The 11,681-nt window shown below is 25.8% G+C and overlaps 4 protein-coding genes across 5 annotated transcripts; 2 read left to right on the top strand and 2 right to left on the bottom strand.

Annotated features, from left to right (window-relative positions):
• The first annotated feature begins 84 nt into the window (after positions 1-84).
• On the top strand, positions 85-1,425 carry LOC132905482 (PITH domain-containing protein GA19395). 2 transcript variants are annotated; one of them, XM_060956933.1, is made up of 6 exons: positions 85-224; positions 389-570; positions 661-704; positions 767-844; positions 943-1,047; positions 1,128-1,425. In XM_060956933.1, the coding sequence occupies exons 2-6, from the start codon at positions 400-402 to the stop codon at positions 1,336-1,338; spliced, it is 609 nt and encodes a 202-aa protein (XP_060812916.1). In that variant the 5' UTR covers positions 85-224; positions 389-399; the 3' UTR covers positions 1,339-1,425. The 2 variants fall into 2 exon arrangements, with proteins under 2 accessions (XP_060812916.1, XP_060812833.1); XM_060956850.1 differs by having other exon boundaries at positions 86-265.
• Positions 1,426-1,933: 508 nt separating this feature from the next.
• LOC132904951 (monocarboxylate transporter 12-like) lies at positions 1,934-6,897 on the top strand. The gene is made up of 9 exons (XM_060955851.1): positions 1,934-2,174; positions 4,418-4,537; positions 4,599-4,742; positions 4,822-5,090; positions 5,349-5,542; positions 5,747-5,993; positions 6,174-6,339; positions 6,457-6,657; positions 6,724-6,897. The coding sequence occupies exons 1-9, from the start codon at positions 1,991-1,993 to the stop codon at positions 6,882-6,884; spliced, it is 1,686 nt and encodes a 561-aa protein (XP_060811834.1). The 5' UTR covers positions 1,934-1,990; the 3' UTR covers positions 6,885-6,897.
• An 89-nt stretch (positions 6,898-6,986) lies between these two features.
• On the bottom strand, positions 6,987-9,863 carry LOC132904876 (leucine-rich PPR motif-containing protein, mitochondrial). Its single transcript, XM_060955726.1, has 10 exons — positions 9,695-9,863; positions 9,483-9,631; positions 9,255-9,374; positions 8,898-9,165; positions 8,561-8,792; positions 8,293-8,481; positions 8,013-8,220; positions 7,704-7,916; positions 7,391-7,632; positions 6,987-7,172 (listed from the first exon to the last, which is right to left on the bottom strand). The coding sequence occupies exons 1-10, from the start codon at positions 9,823-9,825 to the stop codon at positions 7,047-7,049; spliced, it is 1,878 nt and encodes a 625-aa protein (XP_060811709.1). The 5' UTR covers positions 9,826-9,863; the 3' UTR covers positions 6,987-7,046.
• Positions 9,864-9,991: 128 nt separating this feature from the next.
• Positions 9,992-11,615, bottom strand: LOC132905569 (barrier-to-autointegration factor). The gene is made up of 3 exons (XM_060957075.1): positions 11,411-11,615; positions 11,077-11,206; positions 9,992-10,833 (listed from the first exon to the last, which is right to left on the bottom strand). The coding sequence occupies exons 2-3, from the start codon at positions 11,200-11,202 to the stop codon at positions 10,687-10,689; spliced, it is 273 nt and encodes a 90-aa protein (XP_060813058.1). The 5' UTR covers positions 11,203-11,206; positions 11,411-11,615; the 3' UTR covers positions 9,992-10,686.
• Positions 11,616-11,681: the final 66 nt, after the last annotated feature.

The raw sequence follows: 11,681 nt of genomic DNA, 5'->3' as shown, positions 1-11,681 counted from the left end.
GAAACGAATGTATAATTCCTTACCTAATTTTATTTTTAATTTATCATTAATAATGTCAATTGTAACATACAAATAATTGTAGTTACCTATAATTTATTTCCATATTTCTAATAAATAGTAGTATATGTATATAAAAACTTCATATTTAAACTTTAAAATTTATGCGTGAGTCCGACTATTACTTTTAGTACCATAAACGTTTTATGACGTTGAAGACCGAGGAAGTTAGTTTTCATTGATATATTATTTATTCCTTCTCTTTAAGGTTAAAATATCGTTATATTCTAATTTTGTTTATTGGATAACAATTTTGTTTACTGGATAACAATTTTGTTTACTTTAATTATTTATCTAGTTCATATTAAATGTTAATACAAATGTTTTACAGATTGTTCTACAATGCCTCATCAATGTAATTGTGGTATTACACACAATGATGCAGAATTAGGCGTACAATATAATTTATATCAAAAAATTGATGTAGAAAATGTAGAGTGTTTAAATGAATTTGAAGAATCTACGGGAGCTACTGTATTTAAACCATGGGAAAATAGACTAGACAGAAATAAAGTAATTATTTGTTTATATATTTAAACATTTAATACAAATTTTTCAAAATATAATTATAATTTTACATTACAATTCACCTTTCTTTTTCAGTATGTTGAAAGTGATATGGATAATGAACTTCTATTTAACATTCCGTATGTTTTTTATTTGAACGTACTATTTGTAAGGATACATAGATATTGTCATCTTTTTTCAGGTTTACAGGAAATATAAAATTAAAAGGCATCATTATTATTGGAGGAGAAGATGATTTGCATCCAAATAAAGTAAAATTGTAAATACCCCTGAGTTTGAATGTCTAGAAACAAAGTTTAACCTATACAAATATAAAATATGTTTTATTAATATAGAAAAAAATATTTTATCCTTTAGGTATAAAAATAGGCCACATATGACATTTGATGATGTAGCTACAGAACCTGAACAAGAATTTGAATTATGTATGGACACAATGGGAGTACATGAATATTCTCCTAAGTATGTATGTCTTATTATGTTACTAAGCATTATATAAAGTATCATAATAATGTAGAAATATAATACAATTTTTACTGTAGGGTGGTTAAATTCTCATCTGTACATCATTTAAGTTTGCACTTTACTGGTACTGAAAGAACAGATAAAATAAAACTTTATTATATTGGATTAAAAGGTGAATGGACACCTTCACATCATCATGGTGTTACAATTTGTACCTATGAATTACGTCCTCAAATGAGTGATCATCCAAAAGGACATAACGAAGATGTTAATAGAACAGTTAGTTGATTTTATAACAGAAAATTGATAGAAGATGCACTCTGCATTAATAAAGAAAATGATTTCAAAGGCTAATAAATGTTTGTATTCAATTCATGTTTTACTTGTTTATCTTATTTTGAAGTTCAATTAAATTTTTTGTATATTAAATATTATCTTAATAAACAAAGAGCTCCATCGCACGAAGCTGTATGTATACTTTCCCGACAAAGACTGATATTCGGTAAATATATTCGGAAACAAATTAATTCAAAAATTAGTATGTACTAGTAACGTTGCAATCAGTTATCAATTAAACATTTTTTAGTATTAAATTTGTTTCTTCTAACGCTTTGTAGAATAATAAAAAGGAAAATAATTTAAAAAATTCGTAACGCTTTCTAAATTCGTTTAATCGTTTTAAATCGCTATATTTAATGATATATTTGAAAAACGAAACAATTATACTGCATTGCTCCGTGACAAGAATAATTCTTCGTTTCATTCATGAAATTTTCTATACTATCAAAAGTAACGCGTTCCTCGAGGTTTGCTTTGATCACCCCTTCTCTTCTCTGTTCCCTTCCACTATATGAGCACCAACTTAAAACTTTGATACATACATACATATGTACTTGATATCGCGAGAAACAACGTTCACTAAGTTCAACAATCGCAGCTCATGGCACACGCGACTGTCAGCTCCTCCGCTGAGGCAAATAGGCAAGATAAAAAAAATGCAAGTGAAAATATCGCCTGTACCTCAATGGATTATTCAGTGTCATCAGCTACGAAGCAACCCTTACCACCGGACGGAGGATGGGGCTACATCGTAGTTCTAGCATCCTTTTTAATCCATGTAATTGGTAAGCTACCGATTTTTCCACGTTTCATTATACTTTCTTAAAACTTTATTTTAAGTTTAGTTTACAATTTATCTCGATGAAACATGCCAACTTCCTCTTTTCATTTTTAATTTCAAATTTTATGTTGCTGTAAACATATATGTATTTAAAATATTATAAATTTAATATGAATACCGTAAAGTAGATTTTACATACTAAAAAAATTCATATAACTTTTATCTCCGAATTTTTATCTTTATCTAAAATATAATTATTATACTCCTACTTATAATAAACATTTCAATGAAAGTATACTTATTCCTCTTTTTCGAGAGATTTATCATTTACACTGTTACCATTACGGTCACGTTTTAGATATATTAATCGAATAAATGATATCTTTATTAATTTAGAATAAAAAAAAACATTCTAAGATAAAGCAATAAAAAGAAAAGACTTCACGGAATTGTAAAATTTTCGTTTAGATTCCGCTTCGTATTTACACTATATCAAGAACAATTTTTAATCTTCATGAGAAATTCATTTAAGTTAATTTACGATTTATATATTAACAAATCGTTTTTTTTAATCTCATAAAAATGTCATAAAAAGAAGTTTTATTACCTTTACTTTGTTAATTCTATATTATCATTCCTTTTATTCAATAGGTATTATGTTAATTGAATAGAATAACGAAGAGAAGCAAAACGACTTAAAACCATTCTCAGTTTCTTAAATCTTCTATCTCGTGTTCAAAACATGACTTATGAAAGAGCGATACTTAAGAATGTTGACACATTTTCTCTCGTACGAGAACAGATGTGTAACATATGTTTATTATTATGTGCTTATTACAAAACAGAATATTACCAAATACAGTAAATTAAGCGTGCTCTATATTATGCACAAATCATACACATGTACCATTATGTGCGCGATGGTTCGGAAAAAAAAAGATGACCTTGCAAGCATGTTTATTGGCGCATCCTCGATTTCTTGCTGGTTTTAACTTTCCCAAGAAAACACATATCTTGACGAAATCGATAAAAGATAATCATTGTTTCCTTTCTTTTATAAATACATACACTTATATAATTCGGAAAAAACGTATAAATATCTATATTTGCTTAATATAAATGTTTATAATGAAACGATCAATTTTTAGATCAATTAGATTTATAACAGATTTTAATTGATAATTAGTACATTATAAGATGATACAAAGTTTCCACGCATCTCAGAAATAGAAAAGACAGATTAAAAAAAGCGCTGGCCTTGGCATTACAGAAACATTAACATGATATGTTACATATATCTATGCGTCTTTGTAGCTTCTTATCTTGACACACAAAAATATTTCTATTAGATGTTTTCTTATATTATTAGCTTGTTTTCTCCTCGTTGTAGGCATCGTATTAGATGTATTAAAATTTAAAGGCGATGATTGTATCTGTGACAAAAAAGTTATGGTAACAGGGTTATCGATACCAATACATATAAGAGGAGGATTAGAACGACCTTTGAAATTATTTCCATTTGAAAAATGACAAATATCAATACGCTATGCGATGAGAGAATTTTAACGAAGATTATTTCGTTACAAAGACAATAGCAGCGATCGAACTGTATTATTGTTGAGTTATTGCACTTTGTTCGTCACTTACCATATGTATGGAAATATACTCATACAGAGAAACTTTGATTACGCATAACAGTAATTTCACGATACGTAAAATCAGAATATGATACGAAAAACATATTTTTTGTATGGTAGTGACAAAGAATTGCGTTATACCACCTTTGAGGTGATACAGAATATGCGTCTGTTAAAAATATTAAATTCATGTTGTACCATTCATTTAATATTACGTTAAATACCATGATTGCTCTTAAATATCGTAATAGTTTATTACATTTATTGTAATTACGATTGAAAATAAAATAAAATAAAATAAGAACAATTTCATAAGAAGGAAAGTAATAATGAAGCGATAATTTAAAGATGAATAGTATAATGCAATTTTCTATTGACGAATTAGATTAAACAGATTACTCATTTTATTATCAATTCCTTTATTTCTTGTAACACTAACAAAAACAAAAGTCATTAGAATAACAATTATAATGTATCGTTCGTTTATTTCTCTTTCCAAAGAAAAGGTTACTTACTACGTATATTATTTAGTTGTTTAACCATCCTCTACTAAACATTATTTTACATCAAAAACTCTACTTATATGAAAGAACAATATATTTTGTTGCAGCGGATGGAGTGACATATTCGTTCGGTGTTTTTTATTTAGAACTTCTGTATTATTTCGAGGAGGGAAAAGGTGCAACTGCATGGATTGCGTCGATATTAGTCGGTGTTACTTTGTGCTCAGGTAAACTTTTCATCCACGATAATTTCGATTTCCTAAAAACATAACGGAAGATTAATTAAAGGTCCGATATCAAGTTTATTCGTAAATAAATTTGGATGCCGGGCTGTAACTATAGCTGGTTCGATATTGGCCAGTGCATGTTTATTGGCGAGTATGTGGGCCCGAAATATTATAACATTATACTTTACGATCGGCATTGGAACAGGTGAAAATATTTTTATTACTTTATATAGAAACCTTTAATGCCAGCGTATAAATTCAGAAGCAATTTGTTCTTATTGCAGGACTAGGTTTTGGATTGATCTATTTACCTGCGATTGTCAGCGTGACATGTTACTTTGAAAAGTATCGGTCCCTTGCAACGGGAATCGCAGTATGCGGTTCTGGTTTAGGCACATTAATTTTTGCACCTTGCTTAGATTACTTTATAGCGACATACGGATGGCGAGGAGCGATTTTAATTTGTTCTGGAATCGTTCTGAACTGCACCGTTCTTGGAGCGCTTTTTAGGCCCCTTAAAACGGATAAACGGAAAGAGAGAAGTTCTACAGAGGTACAGGATTCTTGTATGTATTATTATAAGAAATTTAATAACAGCATTTACATCGCGTAATAAATAGTATCAAACTATACATGAAATCGAATTATAAAAAATAAAGCAGAATGAAAGCGCAATTTATACGAACGCGTATATTATATATATGTATATTATATGTATATGAGATCAGATGCGTTGAATAAGATATATAAAAATTTCATGTATTTAAACCAGCGGTACCGTATCGTCATAGATCTGGATTTCGATTTTCAGAAATCTTCACGTAATATGAAAAATAATCCTGAAGAATATTCCAATAATTTATCTAACGAGGAACAAAGTAAAAAGATATACAGTGTGAGTTTTCGAAAGGAAAATAATCGTGCTGGTTTAAAGTCCCTGAGTCAACCTGTTTTGATCTCAAATAATGTGATACAAGACAGTTTAGAGAATATTCATAAAGAGCAGTCAGTATTTATTCTATATATATATATATATATATATAAATAACTATTCGATATTAATATTTTAAGCATTAACATCTATTATCATTATTATTATTATTATAAAAGTGCAGAGAGATAAACACAGACATCTTTTTTGATATATAAAATATAAAATTTTGTAATTTTCTAATACGACTATTATTAACACGTAGTTCTTATTTACAGCCCTAATTTAATGCAAGGATATAGCGAAGAAATCTTTCATATTCATAAGTCCTCTACAAGTTTACCTAATAAAATAGATTATATAAAAGCTGGTAATAAAGAATTTAAAATTAGTATTGACAGAAAGCTCAATGCCTTTCAAGAAGATGTAACCATTTCTCTGTTAAAAGATCCAGTATTTATATTATTTACTTTCTCTAATTTCTGCACCAGTATTGGATTTTATGTACCATATATCTATGTATTGGTATATATACTTGCTTTTATTAAAAATGTTCTTAATCTTTTGATAACAGAAACTATTTAATTTGTTTATAAACGATTTTTGTTTAACATATTTTTACAAAAAATTTGTATTATAAAATTTGTATTATAATTCTTAATATATTTATGATTATGCTATATTTTATGAAAATATTGATTATAGCCTCAAGCTGAAGAACGAGGAATTAATAAAAAGGATGCAAGTTATCTTCTTGCAATAATCGGAATTGCTAATACAGTTGGTCGTATAATCTTAGGATATGTTTCAGACAAGCCATGGGTTAATCGACTATTAATATATAATTTATGTCTTACTATATGTGGCATTTGTAAGTATTACTTTTGTTATTATTTATAAAATTTAATTAAACCTCTTAAATAGTATTAATAGATTAATATCTAATTGAAAATCGTGCATGATGTTTAATCTTTTTGTATTTTTCCAGCTACAACTCTTAGTGCATTCTGCACATCTTTTGCCTCATTCACACTTTATTCCTCTATATTCGGATTCACGTCTGGCGCTTACGTTGGTCTTACATCTGTGATTTTAGTAGATTTATTGGGTTTAAATCGTCTCACAAATGCTTTTGGACAGCTTTTACTATTTCAAGGTTTTGCATCACTTTTAGGACCACCCATTGCAGGTGTGTCTACAATTTTTTAAGTCATAAGTTTTATTTTTTAAACCTTTTTATAATTCATAATTTTAGGATGGTTATACGATGTACTTCAATCTTATGATCCTGGATTTTTTACTGCTGGTGGGATGATAACTATTAGTGGATTAATTTTATTTTTTATACCTACAATTCAACAAAAAATTCATAAAAATGTAAATACTCAAAGAACTAAAAATATAATAAATAATTAATTTGTCCAAAATACTTATTGCTTTCTTATAATTATTAATAAATGTCTTGCCATTTAATTTATCTATACTTCTAACTACAGAATGAATATTATGATACAAATATATGATCTAATAAACTTGAAATTTATTAAATATAAAATTGCTGGGTAATTTCACATCACTTTATTTTGTTAAACTTTGAAGAACTTGTACTACATCATCTGTTATTTCTGCATGTAAAAATTTATATATTCTTTCTACTGTTTCAGTCTTTAAGTTAATGTTGTCATTTACCAGCTGATTTATTACCTAGAAAGATAATACAACAAAATTGTAACTATTAGGTTATTATTTATGTTTTTTATTACATATATTCTACTATTGTAATTATGCAATTATAAAATGTACATTTCAAACAACATAATATATGTAACTTTTATTTTAACTTATTAAAAATAACTCAAAAAAAAAAGATTTGTGACATAATCTATATAAAATTTGTAATTTATAAAATTAAAATTACATACCCTTATCAACCACGTTTTATGAGATGGAAAATCAATCATAAAATCATGTAACTGTTTGTCCATAGGCACAAATGTTACATTACTTGATTTGTTATTTAACATCAATATTGAATTTGGATCAGTGTTTTCTATTAAGTTCTTACTGATATTTACAAAATTATATATATCATTTTTAAATATTGAAGCTTGTCTGAGATCAGAAGCAATAATTTTATAAAAATATTCACCTTTGAAATATCGCACTATAAAAAAAACATAAGATTGTTAGTCTAAATATATTTATTCTATATATGTCTTAAAGTTTTAGACTTACTATATATAGCAGCTTCTACTATCTTTTTTTTTCTCAATAGTAATAATACATAAGCATTATTAATCGTTGTTTCACTTATATTATGTTTTATTAATAAATTTCTTATGTGAGATATTTTTCCAAAAGTAAATGGCAAAACGTAATCAGTAATTGTATCAATGCAAGGTAATATATTAAAGTCATTGACCATAATTTTAAGAATACCTAAAATACCTAAAAGCATATACTTATTGATATAACCAATATTAATGAAATATTGACAGTATTAATGAATTTTATTGATACTTTAAAAATTAATAAGTTATATACCTTCAAAATCATATTTAGTTGCCTGTCTAAGTAACAGTGGCCAAAAATAATGTGGCTTTATTAGATAATGACTTTTAAATATTCTAAGCAAAGGAAGAGATAAATGGTCATTCTTCATTAACGAATAATATAATAATATTAAAAAACATTTCTTGAACACTGTTTCGTCTTTAGAAATCGTACATAGCTTAATAATATCATTAATTAACTAAAATAAATATATTAGAGGTAAATACTAAAATATGAAAAATGTGACAACAAAAAAGGATATTGTTCTTACCACTCTATTATTAACTACATGTTCTAAAATTAATCTCAGAATATTTTCAAATTGAGGGTGTTTATCATGTAAACCTATACATGATAGTGCCTTCATAGCTAAGTATATGTGATTAATATTTATTAACTTTAATATAATTTCTATTTCAATATTTAGAATGGTGTTCTTTTTTTTTAAATATTGATACATCTAAAACAAAATGTTCCATTATTAACTTTCATGGTACATATTAGTGGTACTTTACCACAAAGTTTTTAGAAATTCTTACAGTGTGAACATCTTTGATGTTATTATTCCCTACTAATATATAAATCACATTTAAAATATTTTTGTTAGAGAAGTGTATGTTGTTTAAATTGCAATGCTGAATTGTTTCTTCGATTTTAACAACATTATTCAATTTAGCATGAGTATATATAAGAGCAGCATATGTTCCAGTAGTTAATTTTAATTTCTGTTCTTTCATATAATTTAGAATTTTATTTACATTCCCTATATCTCTGAAAAATATACACTTATGTTAGTTATTAAAAAATTAAATATCATACTAATTATTTAATTATAAAAATATTGTAATGTTTATTAAGTAAATCTTATATATTTACCCAGATTGAGAATATCCCAATATTAATGAATTAAAGACAGATTCCGATATAGGAAATTGTAACTTCCGCATATCTTCAACAAACATTAATGCCATGTCAATATTCCCCTTCACACAACAATATTTAATACACATCTCATATGTGATATCATTTGGATAAATTTGTTTACATTTCATGTGCGTTAGTAATTCCATAGTTGAAAAATCATATTCATTTCTTGTATATAATTTTAAAAGCTCATTATAATGGGCTGTGGACATCTCAAAATCTTCAAATTCAATGTAAAAAAGATACATTAAATTATGTTTTTTTATTAATTTTAAGACATAGAATAAATATGTAATACTCAGAACATACTGCACACATCCAAAATCAACCATAAAGATCTTCCAAGTTTTACTTTGTCTACTGGTAAACAATCGGTTAAATTATTACACCAGGAAAGTAATAAGAATATCTTATAAGTATCTATAACATCTGCAATATGCATACAATATTTTTAAGGAAAAATGTTTTCTATATATATATATATATACATATATATATATATTAATATTGCAATAATACGTGTTTGTTTATACTTACGCACTGAATTTATAAGATCTATAATACTTGCCATTTCTGTTCTCTGTACACATTTGTGTATTTCCATGTGTCTACGTATACTATCAAATTTTTTATTTATTAGATCTTTTTTATAATACTCATCAATATACGGTATCGATATTGTATCCCTATTAATATATAATTGTTTGTAAATTATATTAATGAATATATAATAAATTTAAAAGACTAACCTTTTTAACATTTCAAATGTTTCCTTACGTAGTCGAGGTAGAAAATGTATCATTTTCTTGTTTTCGTTTAATATCGCAATTTTTAAGTGATTTTGAAAATGATTTACACATTTTAATAAAATATTTATCATGATAAGCTGACACTCGTTACTAAAATTGATACAGCGTCTTTCACATGAAATACTTGAATTACCTAACCTTATGATCTACAATGATAAATTCTTCCCATTAAAACAATATACACAACGTATTAAAAATATAATTATTCGTTTGTTACATTAATGAATTTGCAATAACTAATTTAACATCAATTATTTATTAGAATCTTATAATATAAACGGATTATAAAAAACATTGCTGTCAACATTTGCCACTAATTTTATGTCGTCTTAAGATTTAATAGATTAATATACTCATATCAGAGGTAAAATATTATTAGATTTTATTGTATATATGTGCAATATTTTTGTATATATAACTGTTTGTATAAATTTGTATATACTAAAATATTTGAATTATTAGATATATCCAAAAATATATTTTCAAATTAGATCTCGCACTTCTAACAATTTTGTACAAGAATTATCAAAATTTTGTTACAGTTATAAGTGAAATATCCACACATTGAACAGTTTACATATTGTTTTATATGCAAAAATGTAAAAAATAGTTTAAAAGGTATATCAGTATCAGAAAATAAATAAGATGTAATGAAAAATTAACATTAATACATAAAATAATGTATCTTACTATTATCTAATATAAACATTAAATAAGATTACAAACTTCTATATCATATTACATTTATGTCAAACTTTAAAGTACCTTTGAAGATATTTGTTTTCATTATGCTATAGTAAGTTTATCTAAAATTATCTTGAAGTCACGAAAGTGAAACAGTTTTTACATTTTGCATTACAATATTACAATACATACTTTGCTATATTAAAAATCTCATTTTTGTGATATCAACATTAAATTTTATAATTATTTTACAAAAATTCTTCACACCAATCAGAGAGGCATTGATAACAATCACTAGATTGTTTTGCATTAGCAGAACACAAATCTTTCATCCATTCTTGGAATAGTTCTCTGTTCTTTTTTAAAACCAAATATTGTCCAAGTACTACATATGCCTGTAAGTATGTTAATAAGTATTAATATATTAATATTAAATTAAATGAATGTTTCAATCCTTTACCAAGTTATTGGTACATATAAAAAGTATTATTTACTCAATATTACTTAAATTTTAACATTGTTTATATTTGCCTTAGTTATTCTTAGATACTTTTAATAATTCGCTCTTTCATTTCATTATAAAGAAATATTAATAAAATACGAATTATTAATCAGATTCAGATAAAAGTATGTTATACTTTGTCAAAACCAGCTGCTTCCAATCTACGACCTAGAACTTCTCCAACTCCAGCAAGATCTGTAACAGGTTTATCACCCATTGGTTCAGCAACAAAGTTTTTGTGTTTCTGTGATGTGCTCGACATGTTTCTGAAAATGAAAATAAATCTTTATTCCGTAAGACAAGCACAATAATTAAACATAGTACTCTTTTATTGTTATATTAAATGAAAGATCAAGACTATACATAACTAACATAAAATAAATATGATTTAATTATTTTATTAAAATTTACGTTTATATACCTTTAGATACATTAACTAAATAATATACCTATTTTTATAAAATACATACCTCAAATAACTTTTTATGAACTAAATTTAAATTATTTCTATTAATTACTGCGTTTATATAGTTATTTTTTTCTATTGCAAATTTATGGTAGTCTGAATATTAAATTTGTAATTAATTGTTCACTTTAAGATTACAATATCTTCTTCTTTAATAAAATATACGCCTTTAAAAAAAATTAAACACAACACTATCAAAGCAACTTACATTTATATAAATTTATATAAAATTGTAGAACGGAAATCTATGTAAAATTTTATGCACATGATAGCTG

Source organism: Bombus pascuorum, chromosome 1 (assembly GCF_905332965.1).
Source record: "Bombus pascuorum chromosome 1, iyBomPasc1.1, whole genome shotgun sequence".
In the NCBI taxonomy this organism is placed as follows: domain Eukaryota; kingdom Metazoa; phylum Arthropoda; class Insecta; order Hymenoptera; family Apidae; genus Bombus; species Bombus pascuorum.
This window is presented reverse-complemented; position numbering and strand designations above follow the sequence as displayed.